General features: G+C 52.7%; 1 protein-coding gene across 4 annotated transcripts in view; it reads left to right on the forward strand.

The window, feature by feature from the left end:
• The window catches only part of RPS6KA2 (ribosomal protein S6 kinase A2), a 345,801-nt gene that overhangs the window by 234,580 nt on the left and 88,669 nt on the right, over positions 1–22,552 (forward strand). For all 4 annotated transcript variants that reach the window (XM_040448690.1, XM_040448692.1, XM_040448693.1 and 1 more), the window contains one exon: positions 20,804–20,920. In XM_040448690.1, the coding sequence (XP_040304624.1) occupies positions 20,804–20,920 (117 nt within the window). The remainder of the gene's footprint in view (positions 1–20,803; positions 20,921–22,552) is intronic.

A 22,552-nucleotide genomic window follows, 5' to 3' on the forward strand; every position in this document is an offset into this window, starting at 1 on the left:
GTAATCACTGATGCCCAAGGCCATGTACGGAAAACGTACCGGGTTTTAGGGGGAGGGGCCGATGCAGTGCACATCGAGGCGGTGCTGCTGGCCCGGGGGGGGGGGGGGGTGCGCGGGCCCCCCGGGGGGGGGGCGCCGGGGGGGGGGGGCGAGGACCCAGCGGGACGGGAGCACGGTGCTCCAATCCGCCTTAGAAAGAACATCAGGGGGCGCCTGGGTGGCTCAGTCGGTTGAGCGGCCGACTTGGGCTCAGGTCATGATCTCGCGGTCCATGAGTTCGAGCCCTGCATCGGGCTCTGTGCTGACAGCTCAGAGCCTGGAGCCTGCTTTGGATTCTGTGTCTCCCTCTCTCTGACCCTCCTCTGTTCATGCTCTGTCTCTCAAAAATAAACAAGCATTGGGGCGCCTGGGTGGCTCAGTCGGTTAAGCGTCCGACTTCAGCCAGGTCACGATCTCGCGGTCCAGGAGTTCGAGCCCCGCGTCGGGCTCTGTGCTGACAGCTCAGAGCCTGGAGCCTGTTTCGGATTCTGTGTCTCCCTCTCTCTGCCCCTCCCCTGCTTGCACTCTGTCTCTCTCTGTCTCAAAAAAAAATAAACGTTAAAAAAAAAAAGTTTTAAGAAAGAACATCAGATTCTCCACAATGGATGTGGCTGGAGTCAATCCAGTGTAGGAGGAAGGAAGCAAAAAAGGTGTTTTGTGAAGGAGCGTTACGAGGACCGCCGAGGCTTTAATGCCTTCTAATTGACACCCTTAGCACATCAGGGGCTTTTATTCATTAATTCATCCGACCCATTCTGGAAGCTCCCGACTCTTTGGACTAACGAGGCCCTTCAGTTTATGTTTATCATCTGTTACACGAAGAGCCTTTCTCTTGGGAGTCACTGACATGTGAGGGATAAACCCTGTGGCTCAGTCGGCCGTCTGCGGTGTGAGGAACCTGGGTCCTCTGCAGCCCCTCAGTGCCTCTCCTGGGCTGGCTGTGTGACCTTGCACCAGCCCTTGGCTTCTCTGGGCCTGGGTGGGTGCAGGGGTGAGGCTGGGAGGCAGCCTCACCCTGTCCCTCCACCTCCAGTGAGAGGGACCCCCTGCCGGGAGGCCTGGGGGCCCAGAAGGGAGCAGGACCCCTATTCCCCAGAGGCTTGTGAGATTCCAGACAGGGTCGGGCAATGCCGAGAACTGCCGAGACTGGCCACAAGCGAGGACGCGGGGCAGGCAGGCGGTAGAGGGCGGCCCAGAGAGCGCCCTGGTCGCCACCCAGGCTCTGCCTCACGTGAGACCCCCGAGTCATCCAGAAACAGAACCACCCACCACATCTGGAGGCAGCGTCTCTGGCACCAGCATCAGAACCGCCGGGGCAGGGGGACTGTGGCGGCCTGGGTTCCTCCATCCGCGGGCAAAGGCCGGCAGGACTTGGAGGGAGGGCGGGAGACCCGGGGGTGCGGAGCCCCGGGCGCTCGTGCTTGTCGAGCGGGTCCTCAGGCTCATGCGAGGGTCCGTCTGGAGATGCCAGGGAACAGCCTGGGAACACTTCCAAGGAGAATGTTCTGGAAATGACGCTGACGTAGGCTCCGCCCAGCGTAGTACAATGCTGAGAAGGAAGGTGGCCTTAGCGACTGTGACAGGCGGTGACGAGGCCTTAGCCGCACGCGCCCTGATGAAACCACACACGGTTACACACCCCCGGTACCTGGCAGATGAATTGCCGAATTCTAGGCTGGATTCGTGTGAAAACCTCTCCGTTCTTTATCTCTACCGCAAGTATCCAGTCACATGTCTCTCGAGAGGTAGTTATGAGAACTGCATGGTAGTTTTACACCAGGACAAGGAAACGCCGCTCCTGGTGATGTCCCTGCCTGCATTCTGGCCACAGGAGCTCACAGGTGACGTCTCCCGAAGGAGTCCGAGGTGAGGCAGGAACCATTTGGAATCCCGTGTCCTCGAAAAGAGTTCAGAGGATGCCACCCCAGAGAATACTCCATGGGGGCCCCACTCCACCAGGCCCCGCCCACGCTGGTTCTCCCAAGCCGGCTGATCTGGGGCTGGGCTCCCAGGGATAGTTCACCGGCTGGTGGCACCAACCGCTGATGGAAGTCTGAACCGCCTGGGGCTGGCTGTCGTCTCCCACAAGGTGACAGCACAGCTGGGAAACAGAGCTGGCCTCAGGCCTGGTGGGGAGCGCTCGGAGGGGCCACGACGTTCCGAGGGAGCATATTTACCTTGCAGCATATACGCCTGGGAGGCCAAGCAGGCTCAGCGATGCCCTTCTGGACGGGCAGCGGGGCCAGTCGTCCCTCAGCAGGTGGCCGAGCACTTCATCAGCAGGTGCTCCTGTCACAGGCCCAGACTTGCCCGGACCAGTCTTAGCACTTTGAAGCTTTTGTAAGGGTCCCCTGTGAAGGGTTCACCTGCCATCACTGGTCAGATTCGTTTTAGCATTACAATAAAATTGGCCGCTGGCGAGCACATCTTCGTTGTTTAAGATGTTACATTGTAGCACACGAAGTGTGGCTTCTGGTGAGATTGTTGTAGAACATTGGCTTTCCTTTTCTCTCGTTAATGTTGGAGATTTACTTCAGGAGCAGAGTCCGCCCTCTCCTGCTTTATCCCGGAGTCTTTGGCTGCCCACTCTGTCCCCCCGTATAGCCTTTAAGTGGGCAACTCAATACAAGCCCCTTGATGACTCATGAAATTGATCAGCTTTGAAAGCATTTTCACGGCCCACACACGGACAGCCCAGATACGAAAAGGGGACCGTGTGTCCTAAAGCCACCACCTCGTCCTTGTCACTCGGGCCAGTTAAAACACGAGCTGGCTGCTCAGAGCCACTTGGGAAGTTGGCCTCACCTTGATCGGGTGACCCCGAGAACGTGCCAAACTTTCCTGGGTGGAAAGTCCCGGAGTCTTGTTTCCGCCTCTCTAGACTGTGTCATTTGTACATGAGAGAAATGCCCGTGTTTCTAGTGTCGGAAGGAGAACTCCTACAACAGAAAGGAAATATTCAAAACACTTCACGTTAAAGAATACAGGTGAGCTAGACGATGAAAAGGCAGCCGTCAAAAGGGGGAAAAAATCATCAAGGAATTTGTCAACTTTTATTTTCATCTGCTTCAGAAGCTCTTTAAAATTGGCGATGAGCTGGAAACAGAAGGGACGTGTAGGGCGGACGGCAAGTACGTCACGTGATCAGGCGGACCGCCGAACAAAAGTTGCGTGTAGGTGCGGGCACTTGGCGGGGTGAGCTGGCGGGCCCTCCCGTCGGGCTCCCTGCCGGCTGCGGGATCGGGCGCGGCCGTCCCGTCCCACCGGGGCCTCTGACTCGGAGAAGGTCGCCCTTCTCCCTCCGTACGAGATGCACGCACCTACGAGGAGGACAGAGTTGCTCAGATGGCTTGTTCCTGGGTCAAGCCAGTGTGGTACACTTGAGCCAAAAGTGCTGGAAAAAGTCGGTAATTTAGCATGGTGTTTACTGAACGCGTGTTTTCTGCTGTCACTTGCACGGTATTTTAGCGACACGGGAAATTTCTCGGAAAAATAAATCCCTAAACTCCTTTCAAAATCAGGTTTCCTATGTTACCGGTTACCGTTTGTAAGACCCATGACTGCTTTTCACTCGCTGGGCCCTGAGCACCTGTCGTGTGTGTGTGCGTGCGTGTGTGTGTGTGCGTGTGTGTTGGCTCACAGGGAAGTTGCTGGCAGGGTCGTGGAGAGGCGTTGCCTTGACTGGGTGTTTCCATCCCAGGTCAGGTTTGCCCTGATGGAAGGTCGCACCTGGTGCCCTTTGAGGACCGCAGCCAAGGGAGATGACGCCCTCGCTGGCCCTGCCTCCTCAGGGGAGGCCTGGTGACTCCATCCTTCCTCCTGGTCTCTGACCGTGCTCGCTGCCCCCCTAAACGGGACGGACGATAGCTCAGAAACCCTGTGGGGTCTTTATGCTGTCACCAGCTCCTGGCCTCACGGCTGATTGTTTGCAGCCACTTTCACAACCAGAGAGGCACGGGCTGTCTCAAAGCTGCCCGGCCTTCTGGGAATACAGCAGTCCCCAGGCCTGATACAGAAGCTCACATTTGCACAGACTCGTGAAAATTCGCGGCGCTCTTACTTGGGGAAAGCACTGGTCCAACTTCCCGGGTAACGATCGTCTGGAAGGTGTGAGGGTAGGCTCCGTGTGTCCGTCTGTGGGAAGGGGTGGCCAGAACTTAGCAGTGGGTCCGTTGGCTCAGTGATGGCAGCTCCCAGGACCGCACTAGATCATTCCGTACAGCCCCCCCCACACACACACACCCAGGGTTTGGTGCGATTGCAGCCACGCTGGCGAGACCTCACCCTGATACACACATCCTTGGGGCCCACAAACAGACGTGGACCTAACCCAAGTATTTTTCAGTGGGGCTCAGCCTTGGGTGAGATCCGAGGATACATGCAAATGTCAGTGGGATTTGCACGCATGTTCCAGAGCTGTCATTCTGGGAAAGAAGAACGATTTGGAAACATTCAGAAACCCGAAAGCAGACTGGTTTTCTTTTGGAAACTACAATTGTGGCAGAAATCAGCCACGTCCGTTTAAAGTAGTTCCTTGCATTTGGCTCGGTAACAGCGTCCTCAGCGATGAGGTGAGCCAGTGTGACAGTTGAGTCAGGGCGGGGCACAGGAGAGAGGTGGGGTGCTGTGCAGCAGTTGGGGGGCGGGGGGGCATTGCACTAGCCGAGCTGTCCCCAGGTGCCCTTCCTACGATCGCCGCTCGCCAACACCACCAGTGGTTGCCTTTGCGTTCCAACGAATTCTGTTCCTTCTGAGCGTTGTCTTGTATCAGGGAGTTGAGCCAAAAACAAAAGGCGTGTGAATAAACACGAGCGGCCGAGACACCTGACACCTACAGCATATGAGTTCTACCTGGAGAACTCTTAATTCAACAATATATTAGTGTGCTCCCATGCTCGCGATTGTGGAACCATTCCGATCTTAAGCCGCTGATGGAGCCCAGTTGATCACACGTCGTAGCTTTACCCCAGAACTGACAGGCGGGGCCGTGGAGCGCCCGCAGCTGTTGCCAGGACCAAAGTTCAGGGATTACATGTCGTGGCTGGTCCATCACTGCTGTGTCACTGGATGAAGACCTGGCCTTCTGTGTGCGTAGGAAATGATAGAACTTCCACGCCGTGGTTCAGAGTAATGGCCTCAGCTGATGGGTTTTGTAAACAAGCGTTCACACCATTTTTCTAGCGGAAAAGGTTAGCTTTTCGGCACATGACCACCAGAGCTTCAGGACGGTTTTGGGGGTTTTTCTCCAGCATCACTTGGGTCTGTTACAGACAGAGCGTGTGATCTCCATGGGCGGTGAGATGCCACCCAGACTTGTTGAGCCTGGCTGAGCGTTTTGGTAAAACCCCAAGCTGGTAGGCTCTTAAAAAATTTTTAGGGGCGCCTCGGTGGCTCAGTCGGCTAAACGTCTGACTTTTGATTTCGGCTCAGGTCATGATCTCACTGTTCATGGGATGGGGCCCCGAATCGGGGTCTATACCGACAGCGTGGAGCCTGCTTGGGATTCTCTCTCTCCCTCTCTCTCTCTCTGCCCCTCCCCTGCTCAAGATCGCACATGTGCTCGCTCTCTCTCTCTCAAGATAAATAAATAAAAGTCAAAAATACTTTTAGAGTATGACTTCTTTGAAATTAGGAATTGCATATAATGCAAGTGATGACTCCACGTGGAGGGAAGGTTCCGGAGCCCATGCCCTGACGTCACAAGCAGGGTCGACCCTCATCAGGTTGGTGTGGTCCTGCCACACGTGTGGTTTGCAGACTGACGCAGGGCATCCTGCGCAGGGCCAAACGGGAGGGTGTTTGATGCGCTTTAAAGCCACCAGAAGGTATGTGTTTATTCCTGCACAGACACTTACCGAGTGAATTCCGTGTGCCAGACGCTGCATAGGAGGGTGCCGCCGAGAACAGAATGGGTGCTGGCACCAAGGGGCCAGGACCCTGGAGGAGTCAACTGAAAGTGCACTCACCCTGCACTAACCTCCAGTTTCCCTGAGAAGCGTCTGCCGGGTCACCGAGCTTCTTCCAAACAGCGTCACAGGTCACCACGTAACCAGGAACCTTAGGCAGATGAAGTCTGTCTCCTGGGGGGCAAAACTGTCATTGTCCCGATGCCTCGGTCGGCCCCACACTGGGTGTTTAGAGTCTCAGTCTTCGGTGTTCTGTGAAGGACGGTGCAGGTGGATGGCAGTGACCTGCCGAGTGAGACGCCGTCCAGAAGGATGCGTTGTGAAAACCACGCTGTTTGTCTGCTCCGCTGAAATGCTTCCTCTGCGCTCGTGACTATGGGAATCTGTAATTCATAGCTCATCTTGGCAGAAACGACTGCACGTGTAGAGTTCGAGTTTGCTTAATTCCATGTGATTCCATCATCTTGGGCCAGGTCCTCCCAGTTCCAGACCCCAGTTCCCCCCCCACCCCCCCCCTCGGGGTGGGAGCAGTGAATTTTATTATTTTTTATATTTTATTTTTAGCTTTTACTTATTTTTTTGAGAGAGAGAGCACGTGTGTAAGCAGGGGAGGGGCAAAGGGAGGCGGGCAGAGAGAAAGGGAGAGAGAGAGAATCCCAAGCAGGCTCTACGCCCTGACCCAGGGCTTGAACCCATGAACCATGAGATCATGACCCGAGCTGAAATCAAGAGTCAGACACTTAACCGACGAGCCACCCAGGCGCCCCGCTTTGTAATCTTCTAAAATGTCAACTAAGATGGCTTAAAAACCAAAAGAGGGATGTTACTCAGTAACTTCTTTCAATGAGGTTTTTCACCAGAAGTTTCATCGTTTCAACGGAAACCGGTAAAAACCAATCTGCACGTTACCGCTGAAATTGTTTAAACTTCATTCTGAAGTTCGTGATCGTTTTCTGCCTGGATTCTGTTTATCAGAATCATCGAGATACGAAAATCGTGTATACGGCAGACCTGTTACGTGAAACCTGTGTTCTGAAACTCTGACGACCAACTCAGCGGTCTCCTCCAAGGGGATTTGGGGATGATATACTTTTGGCAGGAAACTGGAAAACTGCTGGGACCCGAGTATCGGCAGAAATGGTTGTCCTCCGTTGCCCCAAGTACCGAATCGTGCTTTAGCCTTGTATGGGGGCACGGTCCCTCAGAGATGCCGGGAGTGTTGATCCAACACGACGCGTGATTTTGCTTGGGTTACTACTCATGACTAGTCAAGGAAAAAATGTAAACTCTTCATATTTATATCTACAAACCTATTTAGGAGAAATTTATCACACTCAACTCGGTTGTTTAATTTGCTACAACGGACATTCATCTCTAATCTCACTTTTAGACCAGCGTTTTGTTTGTCGGTTTCCAGTAAATTCCTGCCGCCTACCCCCAAATACCCTGTGTCCCAGGAAAATAATCTGTGAACTCACTGGCCACCTGCCGGGCTGGCACATATGTGTGGTCTCCATATTGCTTACCATGTGCTCCCTGACTGCGAATTTTGTGTTCATCCACAAGAGGGACTTTGCATGTTGAGTCTAAAAATTTTAATAGCTTTAAAAACGTTGAACCTTTCTTTTCCACCAAATGGTAGGCTTATTCTTCACATCCAGAGATGGCATCCAAATTATTTAATGCTGGCTTCTGTTTTGTTTTGTTTTGTATTGTTTTGTTTTGTTTTCTTGCAGCAGGATTTTATTTGCTTGATTAGCTCACAGCTAATTTTGCCTAAACTTCCCATAGTGTTTCAGTGTTGCTGGATAGGACAGCAGTGGGTGAGCACAGGAATCCCACAATGATGGTTAGTGAGGAGACTTTACTATTTTTAAATTTCCTTATAGAGAAGGCTGGGTCTTGATCAGTTTTATATTTCTATATAAAAAATTTAGAAAGGAATGGGAAGAAAATTAATCGTGAATGAATGTTTATTCGTGTTAATGAATCATGAATGAAAAATGAATGTTTATTCATTTTTGAGAGACAGAGAGACGAGCGCAAGTGGAGGAGGGGCAGAGAAAGAAGGAGACACAGAATCCGAAGCAGCTCCAGGCTCTGAGCCATCAGCACAGAGCCCGATGCGGGGCTCGAATCCACGAACTGCAAGATCGTGACCTGAGCCGAAGTCGGACGCTCAGCCGGCTGAGCCACCCAGGCGCCCCACTTTACAAATTTTTTTCTTATTCTGTAGTAATTGTAGAGTCACGGGAAGTTACGAAACCTAGCGCAGACTATCTTCTCTTCCCCCAATTTTCCCCACTGACGTTATCTTATATGACAATACCGTATAAACAACCAGGAACTTGGTATTTGATGCGATCAACAGACTTTATAGAGCTGTCACCAGTATTACACGTGCGTGCGTGGCTGTGTGTGTAGTTCATCCAAGTCAACACGTGTAGATTTATGTGGCCACCACCACAATCAAGACACAGAATAGTTTCATGTCCACAAAGATTCCCCCTGCAACTCTTTTATGGACGCACACGCACACGCCTCCGCATCCCCTATCTCTGGCAATAATTAATATGTTCTTTTTCTCTATAGTTTTGTCATTTCAAGAATGACACACAAATGAAATCGCATAAATACAATCTTCGGAGATCGGCTTTTTTTGCTCAACATAATTCTCTGGTGATTCATTCCACTTGTGTGTCTCAGTAGTTTGTTCTGTTTCATTGCTGTGGGATGATGTGTCTCAGCTTGCTTAACCATTTACTCACTGGAGGACATCTGGGTTGTTTCCAGTTTGAGTGTTACTGGTGGAGGTTTTTGTACGACCAGAGTCTCCTTTCCACCGGGGTTGATGCCCAAGAGTGCAATTGCTGGGTTGTACACCAAGTGCAAGCTTCATTTTATAAGAAACCACCAGACTCTTCTGCGGGCTGTACCATTTTACGTCCCCACCAGCCATGTAGGAGAGATCCAGTCTCTGCATCCTTGCCAGCATTTGATGTTATCGCTTTCTTTTTATCTTGCCGTTGGTAGGTGGGTGGTGATGTGTTCTTGTGGTTTTACATTCCTCTGACAGCTCGTGATGTTGGGTCTGTTTTCGCGTGCTTCTTTGCCACGTGTGTATCCTCTTTTGTGAAACAACTAACACTTTTACTCATTTTGTAATTGGATAGTTTGTCTCATCTTACTGGTGACTTTTGAGAATTCTTTTTTTTTTTTATTTTTTCCAATGTCTGTGTATTTATTTTGATAGAGAGTGTGGACGAGTCTGCACAAGTGGGGCAGGGGCAGAGACAGAGGGAGACGGAGAGTCCCAAGCAGGCTCCGAGCTGTCATCACAGGGCCCGACGTGGGACTCGGTCCCACAGCCATGCGATCGTGACCTGAGCCGAAATCGAGAGTCAGACGCTCAACTGACTGAGAATATTTTATGCTGTAGACACAGATCTTTGTTGCAGGAGTGGTTTGCAAATGTTTTCTCCCAGTCGATAGCCTCCCTCTTCACCTTCTCAGCAGAGTCTTCGAGAGCAAAAGTTTTAAGTTTTGATTAAGTTCATGGTGCAATTGAGCCCCGCACTGGGCTCCACGCTGGGCACAGAGATTGTCTCTGTCTCTCCCCGTCTGCCCCTCCCCTGCTTGCGCTCTTGCGTGTGCGTGCGCTCTCTCTCTCTCTCTCTCTCTCTCTCTCTCTCTCTCTCAAAAAGAAAATTGTTTTTCATTAAGCTCAGTTTGTCAATTTTTCCTTTTGTGGATCATGCTTTTGGTGTCACGTCTAAATTTTTTTCCCCTAGCTGTAGGTCCTGAAGCTTTTCTGCTGAAAGTTTTATGATCATTTAAATCTCGGATCCATTTGTGGTTCGTTGTTGTATGAAGTATGGGATGTAGGTCACATTGCTTTTTTTTCTTTCTTTCCCTTGGAGATCCATTCCTCCAGCACGATCTGTTGAAAAGACTCTCCTTCCTCCAGTGAGTTAGCTTTTCATCGCTGTCAGAAAGCAGTTGGGTGTAATTGGATGGGTCTACTCAGGGCTCCGTCTTCTGTCCCACGGGTCCAGCCAGACCAGTCTCTTGATCACTTTAGCTACGTTGTAAGCCTTCTCATCGGTAGAGTGACTCCTTCCCCTTTGGTATTCTTTTTCAAAATGCGGTTAGCTATTTCTGGTTTTTTGCATTTCCATTTAAATTTTAGACTCCGCTTGGGGCACCAGGGTGGCTCAGTCGGGTTGAGTGTCATGATCTCACGGTTCGTGAGTTTGAGTCCCACATCGTGCTCTCTGTTGTCAGGACAGAGCCTGCTTCAGATCCTCTGTCTTCCTCTCTCTGTGCCCCTCCCCTGCTTGCACGTGCTCTCTCTGTCTCTTAAAAATAAATAAAAACGCAAAAAAATAAATTTTAGACTAAAGCTTGTCTATATCTACAAAAAGCCTTGCTCAGTTTTGATAAGAATTGCATTATACCTGCGGATCAATTTTTGGAGAATTAAACCCTTCACTCTGTTGAGTCTTCTAATCTGGGGACACGGCATCTCCCTCCGTTTACTTAGCCCTTCTTTGGTTGTGTTTCTTTCGGTAGGATTCTGTAGTTTTCAGCACAGCTACTGTCTGTGTTTTGTTAGCCTTTACGTACGTGTTCCATTGTTCTGGGAGTGGTTGTAAATGGCACAGTCACATTTAACGCCTGAGTAAAATTTTATGTGACGGATGTGTCCTTTAATGCGGACATTGAAATGGTTTCCCATTTATTCGTTCTTATATAAAATAATGGTAACAAACAGCTTTCCATATTCAACTTGTATTGATATAGTCTGAAAACTAAAGATTCCTGGGCCAGAAGGTACGACGGTGCCTCCGGACGGACCACGGACTTGGTGTAGAGAATAAAAAAGTACTTTCTGCCCGGGGCCCGCTAATCTGCACGCCACAGGTGTGCTTTTCTAGTCACGGTATTTTCTTTTCTGGTCACACTTCTTTCTCTAGAACGTGGAGTGGCTGTTTAGATCCTTCCCTGTATCGTGGCTGATTACCTTCTACCACAACATAAAACTCTTTATAGGGCACCGTTACTGTTTTCCCAAAAACGTGACCTCATCCCGCGAACTTGCCCCCCTGGTACCTGGTGCTGCCATTATTCTCGCAAGTGGCCTCTTGCGATCCTTTTGCTTCGGATGTGAAGAATGGTATCAATCTGAATACCCCATCCTCCTCTCCAGATCCTGCTTGGCCTGCCCTCGCGCAGGTCGCGTACGTGCGCCTGCCCAAGTAGTGGCCGTGCAGCGTGGCGTGGCTGCTTCCAGAGGGAGGGCCGGGCACGTGGACGTTCAAGGATGAGTCTTTCCCAATCCGAGCAATCAACGCTAGTAGCTATTGCCATGCATTTGTTGGACCATTAAAAAAACCCAGGGGCGCCTGGGTGGCGCAGTCGGTTAAGCGTCCGACTTCAGCCAGGTCACGATCTCGCGGTCCGTGAGTTCGAGCCCCGCGTCGGGCTCTGGGCTGATGGCTCGGAGCCTGGAGCCTGTTTCCGATTCTGTGTCTCCCTCTCTCTCTGCCCCTCCCCCGTTCATGCTCTGTCTCTCTCTGTCCCAAAAATAAATAAAAAACGTTGAAAAAAAAAATTTAAAGAAAGACACAGGGGCATCTGGCTGGCTCAGACGGTAGAGGGTATGACTCGGGTTGTGGGTTTGAGCCCCACGTTGGATGTAGATTACTTAAACATAAAGAAAAATCTTTACAAAAAAAAAAAAAAGACACAATCCATGGAGACGTTGACTGTTCACATTGTCTTGGAGAATATCCTTTGCCCTTTTGAGGATGTGAACCTGCCATCTGACCACTAGCCTTGGATGTCAGTAGCTTCTTATTGACGGTTCTGGAGAACCTTTCGCTCCACACCTCAGATTTCCTTTTGATGAGAAACATAAGTGAAACCCCCGTAATGACACCTGTAGATATGCCTTCTGCCTCTAACTGTGCAGTCCAGCCATGGGTCTGGCCCCTTTAAAAAAATTTTTTTTTAATGTTTTTATTTATTTTTGAGACAGAGCACAAGCAGAGGAGGGCCAGAGAGAGAAGGAGACACAGCTCCAAAGCAGGCTCCAGGCTCCGGGCTGTCAGCACAGAGCCCGACGCGGAGCTTGGACCTCACAAGCCGCGAGATCATGACCTGAGCTGCAGTCGGACGCTCAACCGACTGAGCCCTCTGGGCGCCCCCCTCCCCTTTTTTTTAATGTTTATTTATTTCTGAGACGGAGACAGAGCATGAGTGGGGAAGGGGCAGAGAGAGAGGGAGACACAGAATCTGAAGCAGGCTCCAGGCTCCGAGCTGTCAGCCCAGAGCCCGACATGGGGCTCGAACTCACGGACCGTGAGATCGTGACCTGAGTGGAAGTCGGACGCTCAACCGACTGAGCCCCCCGGCGCCCCTGTCCCCTTTTATTAAAGAAAGAACAGGAGTGGGCCATGGTCACTGGTGCTAGTGGACGTGCCCTTGTCAGCCCAGGTGGCTCAGTGCATCCTGGACAAGCTTAGTGCCCAGCTGTCTGCAGGGGACCCCGGGCTTTTCTCGGACTGTAGTTACAGAGCACCTGAAATGTGTGAGCGAGGAGTCCTGCCCGCACAGAGTTGCTGACCAGCAGTCAATTCCGCACCTTATTCTCTGTCAGGAACATGGGGTTTTGACAACTTGTCCTTGATACAGGTATTTACCGAACATTTACAAAATGTTGACTTCAAAAAACCAAACCAAACCTAGGATATCGAGTCGGAAATATAGAAACAAGTGGCACGCCTGGCTGGCTCAGTCAGAAGAGCATGTGACTCCCGATCTCAGGCTCATGAGTTCAAGCCCCACGTTGGGTGTCGGGATTACTTAAATAAATAAACAAACTTTAAAAAAAAAAGAAATATGTAAATAATTAAGTCTTGGAGAAGGTGCTATTCAGATAAGTTTTCCCTTTTGTTGGAAAGAGGGGTGGAGCTCGTCCCCGTAGATCTCACTGGGGTATGACTGTAACTTCCTCGGCTCACTGATCGTGTGGGTTAGCGTCATGTAGGTTTTGCATTGGGGATCGCAGAGCCTAGATTCTCAGTTTTCTCTTATCTCTCGGGTCATCCTCTTTCGTGGGACGCACCTCAAACCCATTGGGAGAATGTTCTGAGGATGAGGACTGGAAGGGAAGCAGTGTGATGACCTCTGCTCGGTGCACACCCAGGGTGTTCCGTTACCCTCTGCGGCCTTTTGCTCGGCGCCGTTTTTAAAATTGTGCGAGGGAATAACGACTCATTCAGTCCCCTTCGTGCCCACGTATCGTCCCCATAGAAAGCTGCCCGTTCCTTGAGGAAACTTCTCGGCGTTGGATCCCACGGCGCACGCCTTCCATCCACACCCAGTTTGGCGGCTCTTTGGAGACCCCTCGGTGCCTCTGAATAAATTCACACCCACAGATAGCGACCTCCTCACCTCGCGCTGGAGGGGACTAGTTGGAAAGCACATCTCCGGAGGCCACTGTTGAGATGAGGCAGAAACGGCCAGCGATCCGTGTTTAGAGCCTTCACCTCAAACACAGCCGTCGGACGCCAGAGCCTCGCAGCTCGAGCCTCACGCAGGGAGCTCAGGGCTGGACGAGCCTGCGAGAACCTGGGAGCCCGGAGCCGGCAGCGTGTGGGACGCCGTGAGCCTCCAGGCCCCGCGGAAATGCCACTCCGGCTGCTGTCACTGTGCAGAATCACGGCCGTCGGGGAGTCTGACTTGCGTGGACCGTGATCCGTAAAAACGCGGGCAGACATGAGCCTTTCAGAGGCTGGAAGGGACAACGATTGGAGGGGACGACAGGCAGCGGGGACGAAGACACAACGGTGTTGGGGTGGAGCTTCCACCTAAGAACAGAGGGAGAAGTTCCTGTGACCTCAGTAACCAGAAGCAATGGGACTGGGCGGGGTGACGGCGAGGTTTTGGATGGGAGGGGGTCGGGATCGCTCCGCTGCTCCCCTGTGCTTCCCCTGTGTCTCCTCGCCTGGTGCTGCTGTGCTGTCGTGCCCCTCCACGAGGCCTGGCGTGCACACCCCCTCCTTGTCAGTGTCACTGAGTGTGCCCTGCTGCGGGGACTGCCCCTCTGTGCCGAGGCGCTCCCTCAGGTAATAAGGAAACGCACTCGGACTCTTGGTTTGCGCTCAGGTCATGGTCTCACCGTTTGCAAGATCAAGCCCCGCGTCGGGCTGTGTGCTGACAGCACGGAGCCTGCCTGGGATTGTCCTCTGCCCCTCCCCCACCCATGCCCTCTCTGTGGAGGGAGGGAGGGAGGAAGAGGAAGAAAGAAAGAGAAAAGGAAACAGAGGAAGGAAGACAGAGAAAGAAAGGAGGGAAGGAAGGGAGGGAGGCAGGCAGGACGAAGGAGGCAAACAGGTGTTCCCGGATGAGCGGGGGCCTTGGGCCCACACCGACCCCATCCCTCCGGGAATTCTGCATCCTGACGAACATCAGGTCGAATGCACCCGGGCTTCAAGCGCTGTAGGTCACCGGGCTGGAAACCAGACCTCGGGCGGCTGGGCACATCTTTCCCCAACTCAGGTGTCCTGCGTCCGGCTCCTGAAATTTCAGAGCTTCGCCCTGCCGGCTTAGCATTTCACCCAGGCCTTTCCTGTACCTTCCCCGCCCCGGTCCTTCCCGCCTCCCTCCCTCCCTCCTTTGCGGTTGTAGATTCATTCCTGAATAAAGCCATCCTGTTTTGTCTCCGTTCCAGCCCGTGCCCGGAGGCCCAGCTGGACGGAGTGCCTCTACTGAGTGGCTCCGCGTATTTTTAGCCCCTTAGATGGAGAGGAAACTTCGCAGAAGTAGTTTCCCGAGGACTCGACTGGGCGGACGCGGCTGGCCTGCCGTCGCATCTCACGTTTGCGCACGCAGGCCAGCGAGAGCAGACACGCCGGTCGAGGCGTGTGGCCGGCCCTGCCACCTGGGGGCTGCCGCTGCTCACACGGGGCCCAGGCCTGGTCGGAGGCCAGCTGCCCGCAGCGTGGTCCGGGGTGGGAGCCCGGGACCTGCCCGAGGCCCGGCCCCCGACCCACCGTCCGAGCCGCCGCCTGACCCGTCTGCGGGGAGGGGGGCCTTCTGTCTCTTAGAGTTCACGGTGATCCTTACGTGCTGTTAGCGAGAGGCGTGAAGCCACTGCCCCCGGGTTTCTGCAGTGAGACGCGTGCCTCTGCTGGGTCAGGGTCCAGGAAGCTTTGCTGGTAGCAGAGACCCCAGACCTGCCGGTGGCCAAGGGTCAGACGCTGCAGGAGCTCCCTGAGGGTCGTCTCCCGCTCCCCCCCCGCCGCGGGCCCCGCCGAGGGCCTCTGCTCTCGTCTGTACCTCCTGCAGGAGGCATCGAAGGCCGTGGGGCCTTCTCTCTCTCCTCTTCTCTCCACTCTGAGAACATTCCTGAGCCTCCCTTTCCTGCAGTACCCCAGACTAGGTGTGGCATGCTCTCGTGCTGAAAGCAGCCCATGGCACTGGGTCTCTTTAAGTTTTTAAAAATTTTTTAGGGTCTATTTACTTTTGAGAGTGAGAGACAGACAGAGCAGACAGACCCAGAGCATGGCACTGGGTCTCTTTAAGTTTTTAAAAACATTTTTTAAGTTCTATTTATTTTTGAGAGAGAGAGACAGACAGAGCATGCGTGGGGCGGGGGGGGGGGGGGGGGCGGAGAGAGAGAGGGAGACACCTAATCCGAAGCGGGCTCCAGGCTCCGAGCTGTCCGCGCAGGGCCCGACGCGGGGCTCGAACCCACGAGCTGTGAGATCATGACCTGAGCCCAAGTGGGACGCTTAACTGACTGAGCCACCCAGGCGCGCCTTCAATATCTTTTTTAAGATACGTAAACGCATGAGTGAGTTGGAAGGGAGCAAACATTCAGAGGCCAAAGCCTGTGTTAGAGCAAGAACCCCGACTAAGAGACGGTGGAGGCTGACCGTCTCCTTGACAGCAGTCGACGAGGCTGGTGACCTTGGGGTGACCTCGTAGCCTCAGGGGGCAGGGGGCTGGTGACAGGTCCCAGGTGGCCGTCTCACCCACCTCTGCGTGAAGGAAGACCTCACGGAGGACCCCAGAGCCTGTGCCCCATCAGACGGCTGTCACACACGTCCCACTGCCTGGGATGAGTCTCCGGCCGGATTTCTGGGGAGGGGTCCCGTCTGGAGGTCCGCGCGAAGCCCCAAGACGGGGCGAGGTCCGAGGCTGCTGAGAAGCTCTGGAACAAGGTGCCCCTGCTATTGGGAGGGGTAACCGGCCATGCTCCGATGTGCAGACGCCGGGCCGCAGACTTAGCTGCTGTGGCTGCACCGACCGCCCAGCGGCAGGACCGGGCTGGCTGGGCAGGGCTTGCTTGCGGGGGTCAGACGTTACCTGCTTTCCTTGACCTTGTCTACACTTACAAACCGCCTGTTTAACAATCCACTCTGCAGCCCTCGTGGAAAACGATAGCCTCCACGCAAATTGTGACTTCCGGAATGAACTGTGTCTGGAGGTGAAGCTAACCCTTGGCGTGATTTTTATTTTCTATGTCGTCATCATTAGTATTTCATGACTTCCGATTTGCACGTGGTTTTCATAAATACTCTGCTTCGAAAAGGACCTGAGACGCGGATGCCTCGGAACAGAGGACATTCTAAGAAAGTGGCCTCGGTGCAGGGAGGAGGGGACAGCTGTGAGGTGTCCCCCCCGCCCCAGTCCATGGTCACCACCGTCCAAAGCTCGCCAGCCTCTCGCCACCGGGGTGCTAGAACCCCTGCACGGGACGCTCCGTGTGACCCGTCAGAACTGCAAACACAGTTCAACAGGGCTTTAAAAAAATCCATTGTCGAAAATTATCTTGTGATGTCTTTTAAACAATTTATGGCCCCAGTTTTTATCTCTTACATTAGAATGTTTTTGAAACCCTCTTGCTCGTGAAGCAAGCACTTGACCATAGTGCCAGCTTCTCCCCCCAAATTCCTCAACTTATTTAAAAAAAAAATCCATTCAAAGGAGTTACACTAGAAACCAGATGTTTAGAGGATTTAGGAACAGAGTTTATTTTCTTAAGGGAATAACATTAAAATCCACAGAGTTTTAGATAAAATGACCCGGCTGGTAAGAAAGAAAAGGCATTCATCTCCAAATGACACACGGAGAATATTATAATTCTGGTGGCCCTTTAGGGCAGTAATCATGAAGTGATCCAGAAAATAGGACCATCCGATCCGCAAACAGAAGCAGACGTGCCAGGACATGTTCCCTTCCCTGCATCCATCTGGGGGTGTTCTGTGCGCCTGTGGTCAGCATCGGATGCCAGGCCTCTCTTCTCGTCTCCTGTCTCCCCTCCCCTCCCCTCCTCTCCCGTCCCCTCCCGTCCCCTCTCTCTTCTTTCTTTAAGATCTTGGGAAAGAGAAAAACAAAGTATCCTCAGGCGAGTTCAAGCCAAAATGTCACCACCAATGAAAACTCTAAAATCTAAAATGCGACACTCTTAGTTCCTTCTCCTACGGATAGTTGAGATTCTTTGCTCTTAAAGACCTCACTGATTTCACATGAGGAATTAACTGCCTCGCCACGTTATCAGGGAAGAAAGTCCTCAGGTTCCTGATGCCATTTTTGGAGGTGAGATTAGGTGTGTGCTTTGGGCACATTTACTTGAAGTTCTTGGACAGCAAGAATACACAGAACGTGAAATGTTCTGGAGATTCGTTTGTAAACCTTTGATGTGAAATGTCAAGAAGGTGAGCTGCCGAGGTGGGAAGGGGGTGTGGTGCAGGGAGGAGGAGGCAGCCCGGACGGTAGCCGGGACAGCCTTAGAAAGGCGCCGAGCCAGCTTCACGGACGGGCGCACCAGGAGCAGAGACGCGGTGGCAATGTCCAGGTTGTGGGCGCTGCGGGTTCCGCTGTGAGAGCAGCACCTGTCCGACCCAGTGGGTTGAGTGACATCATTTACTGCAGCTGCTGGGTCTCCACAAAAAGCGGCTAAAGAGGAGGAATGATCTGGAATCTTCTGGAAACACACATGTGCTGGGAAATGTCATCGGGGAAGAGACCAGCGGGTTAAGAGTCCACACCTTCTTGACCCTGTCCCCTTTGGGCTTCTGCGAGGACACTGGGTTCTGTAATCCGCCCATGCCTGGGGACGTGCGGACTTTGCTTTCTAGTCAGCACTGTGACTGTTAACGTATCCCCCCCACCTCCGTAACCAAAACGAAGTTTTGGAAAGATGAGATTCGGTGAATTATTACCTTTTCCGTGGTGTAAGTGTTGCATCAGCTCGGCTGCATGACTGAAGTTATTTCGGGAGGGGAATTGGGGTTTGGGGTGACTCACCCCGGTCTGTGTGGCACGTAGCGGGTGGTCCGTGGAGCCATGACTGCAAAGTGCCTCCTGAACGGAAAAGGGGCACCTTGTCCTTGGGCGACAAATAACCTCCAATTTCTGTCTTCAGTGGACAAGTCGGCAGCAGGAAAGGATAGTATCTGTGCTTCTGTGGGGACTTAGAACCTCGCTCTGCTCTTGCTTTCTAGGTGGGGATCAGAGTCTGCAGCAGTGACAGGAGTGCGGTTTTCTTCGCCGAGCCTGCTTGGGATGCTCTCTCGCTCCCTCTCTCTGCCCCTCCCCTGCTCATGCTCTCTCTGTCTCTGTCTCTCTCTCTTTCTGTCTCTGACTCAAAATAAGTAAATAAGCTTAAAAAATTGAAAAAGAAGGGATCACAAATCAATGACATTCTTTTTTTAAAAATATATTTATTTATTTTTTTGGAGAGAGAGACAGAGAGTGAGCAGGGGAGGGGCAGAGAGAGGGGGAGACCCAGAATCCGAAGCAGGCTCTGGGCTCCGAGCTGTCAGCACAGAGCCCGACGCGGGGCTCGAACTCATGAACCGCGAGATCATGACCTGAGCCGAAATGGGACGCTCAACCCACTGAGCCCCCCAGGCGCCCCAAATCAATGACATTCTAATTCACGTCTCCTAATTGAGCTCATAGGAACATCATGTCCTGACCAAAAAGAATCCATTTGCCTATATTCATTGTTTGTGTTCAAAAATAGAACAACCATTGTTTTTACACACATGCCAAATACTCCTCGAAGATGTGGAAATTGGAGAGTTCCCCTTAACCGCTGGAAGAAAAAAAGCCAACGATCCCTGCGGAGGCTGCTGACCGGTGGCCAGGGTTTGCCGTTCGTACGAGCTCCCTCTACCTTAAAAGGTGTCGAATACCAGTTCCGTGGAGATAAAATAATGCCATTTATAACTTTTGAGAAACGGAAGTGTTCACCCCATTTAGAGAGACCTCTGTCCTGTACTGTAAGTCGCTGCTATTACGACTTTATCTGAAACTATTTGCTCTTAGACGAACGTATGGGGAGGAAGAGAAAGAACTGTGGAGAGTCCTGACTACCCGGAGTTCAACGTGCGAATGCATTTCCTTCACTCCGTTTAGAGGAGCTTCTCAGCCGGCGTGTCCCGACATGTTCCAGCACCTCGTGCATTGCCAAGCGGTTAGAGCAGGTCAGAGGACAGAGTGGTCAGATGGACGGTGGATTGAAGGGCGTCTCAGAGAAGCAGAGATAGACTCAGCCACACGTTGCTGGCCCTGGGCGGGTAGATACCCTGTTACAAGTGACGCAGGAAGTTCTCTGGTGACAAGTTGTACGCGTTTCTGCCAGGGTTTTAATTTCAGGCACGGGGGCTTTTATTTTTTTTTCCTACTGGGAAATCCTGCTTCTCTACGGGCAGAAAAGCTCATCTGCCTGCTTCTTCTGACGCAGCGTCTCTGGGAGAGCGATGAGACACACTGTGCACCGGCCGTGGCCAAAACGCCCTTCAAGAAGGAGGAGGACACACGTCTGTGCTGCGCAAACTGCGTCCCCCTGTCCTGTCGATGGCCCTTCTCAGCACAGGGCTGTGGACGTGAACACGGGGTTCTCAGACGCTCATTCTGTCCCCAGTCGCCACTTTCGTGCTTGCCTCACCCAACTCTCGCCCAAACTGTGAGAAGCAGGATGGATTTCCTTGAGGGCCCCTTTACGTGTCCCTGAGGCCCCCGTGGGACCAAATGACAAGAATCCGTACAGGAAAGAAAAAGTGGCCCACCGGGCGGGGGTGGGGGGCAGGGGGCTCGGATGGTTAGGCGTCCCAACTCTTGGTCTCAGCTCAGGTCCTGACCTCACGGTTCGTGAGCTCAGTCCCTGCATCGGGCTTTGCACTGAGAGTGAGGAAGCCGCTTGGGATTCTCTCTCTCCCCACCCCTCCCCCTCTCTCGCTACCCCTCCCCCCGTCTCTCTCTGTCAAAATAAATAAACTGAAAAAAATAAAATAGGCACAAATAAGGGGGGTTATGTAAAGCCCCATGGTGTCCCGACTTTCACAATAAACCCCCGTGTGACAGGTACCCTCCCTCACCAGGAAGTAGAGATAGCCCGTCACCAGGGATGGGAACCTTTTCTGCTTTTCACCCCAGCCCAACTCTTCTTCAGAATTCCTACCTAGTGGAAGTTCCCGAAGCCAAGCTTTCTTTCTCCGGTCCGTTCCTGACAGATTTATAGCCCTTTTGTCCTTAAAGAATAAAAACCGCCTATTCTGGTCATCTCTCTGGGTCTCCATTTCATGATTGGGCCTCTGTGCGCGCATAATAATACTTTGATTTTTCTTTCCTCCTGTTGATCTGTCTCATGTAAATTTAACTCCCAGTCCAGCTGTAAGCCTTGAGGGCAGAGAAGACTTTTTCCCTCCCTTCACCCCGGTCCTCAAAACCCGTAGCATTACCCAACTCGTCGTAACGTCAGTGTACGATGAAAGCGTGATGCATGCGGGGGACCCCGTTGGTTGGTGCTTTCATCGTGTGTCACTGCTCTCTTGTAGGAGGAAGGCACCGTGAAGGAGATCGACATCAGCCACCATGTGAAGGAAGGGTTTGAAAAGGCCGACCCTTCCCAGTTTGAACTGCTGAAAGTCTTAGGACAAGGATCCTACGGAAAGGTAAGTTGGAGCTTTGATTCCCCCTGAGTGAGTCTCACGCACTAGATTGTTGGGGAACAGGCACGATGGCAGAGTTGCGTCCTGGACACAGGAAGTGTGCAGGCCCTGAGGCCTCGGGAGTGAAGCTCGGGGGGGGGCCCCCCCCCCCCCCCCACCGTGTACGGCCCCGTGTTAACAGCAGCCCGCACTACACGCGGGATCGTGAACTCACTCTGCACAGCTCCGATCCGGTAGCATGGGGCTGTGCCAACCAGGACTGCCCGGACCCGCGGGAATACCCCACACGGTCCCCTCTCCTGAGACGTCCCTGGACGTCCGCTCATCACGATGGTGACGAGGGTTCTTCGACCCAGCCAGTGTCTCTCGGAAAGCACACGCTCAAGAAAGGAGAAAGCGGTGCCCTTCAGGGCTGGCCCTCAGGAGTCAGGAAGGCCGCGACTTGCCCCTGGGCTCCTCTCCTTACCCTCTGCCTCTGTTGTGCACTTACTCTCTCTCTGAGCCTCGGTTTCCCTGTCTACCAAATGGGGGTGAGGAGAACTATGTGATTATTGTACCGATTGAAGACGGCTAGAATCCCGTCAAGCGCCGGCTAAGCCGTATCTGTGCACAGGGTTGCGTCCTTTCTTACCTTGCGAGTGCCGGGACCGCTGATCCCTCCCAGGGGGTGAGATGCGGGCGGGTCCACAAACGGCAGGACAGCCGTGAATCTTTTCAGTTACGAAGACGTGTGCGTCCTTCCCGCACAGCGCGGACTCCTTTGTGTCCGCGGCGGAACTGTTAGACATCTGTAGACTCTGACAACCTGATTTCTGGAATATCAGGGCCCGAGAGAAACAGGAAAGCCAAGCTTTCCTGGGGTGTCAGCAGAGCAGCACCCTGCATCTTCCAAGTAGTCGTTTTTGTACGGACGTTCACCAAATCTCTCCATTCCGCGTAGGACTTTGTGCCAAGATGAAATCTGGTGCCTGTTGGTTTAATGTCGGATTAATACTGTGTTAATGATGTTTTGGAACATCTCTTACAGACCCTGAAGATGTGATTGCGAAATTTATCTTTTGACCTGCTTCTCAGGTGGAAGGAATGTGTTTTTCTTATTTCTTTTTCACTTTCGTACGGTGACATGGTAAGGAACGCGTCGGATGTGGGTACAAACATACAAGTTTTGAACCGTACAAAATTACCAGCATTCAGAACTTTGCGTCCTACAAAAATGTCTACTTAACATGGTTCACAGGGTATTTTTGGAAGTAGGGGATGAAGATTTCGGTCTCTCGGCCTCAGAAGCGTCACTGAAAGCACAAGGCAGAGTCGGTTGACGTGGTGATGGAACGTGTGCCGTTAATTAGAAATGTCAGAAAAAAGGCCAGTGGTGCAATTGTGTCTCTGAGGATGATGGTTTCAGAAAAGAGGTGAGCAAACGCACATACATTCCCCACGTTTGTTTCCTGAGGACGGATTCGGCCCGTGGGGCACACGACCCGCCGAGTGACCTCGTGTGCAGCGTGGGGCCCGGCCTGGTGGGCGGGGCTCCTGCGTGTGACAGAGTCCCCCTTCCTTCACGGTGGACGCGCCCAGCACCGCAGCTCAAGGTGCTTGGTCGCGCCATGGATGGGACCGTGCTCCTGAGCTCAA

This window comes from Herpailurus yagouaroundi, unplaced genomic scaffold, assembly GCF_014898765.1.
Source record: "Herpailurus yagouaroundi ecotype Mexico unplaced genomic scaffold, PumYag 198, whole genome shotgun sequence".
Classification (NCBI taxonomy): Eukaryota; Metazoa; Chordata; class Mammalia; order Carnivora; family Felidae; genus Herpailurus; species Herpailurus yagouaroundi.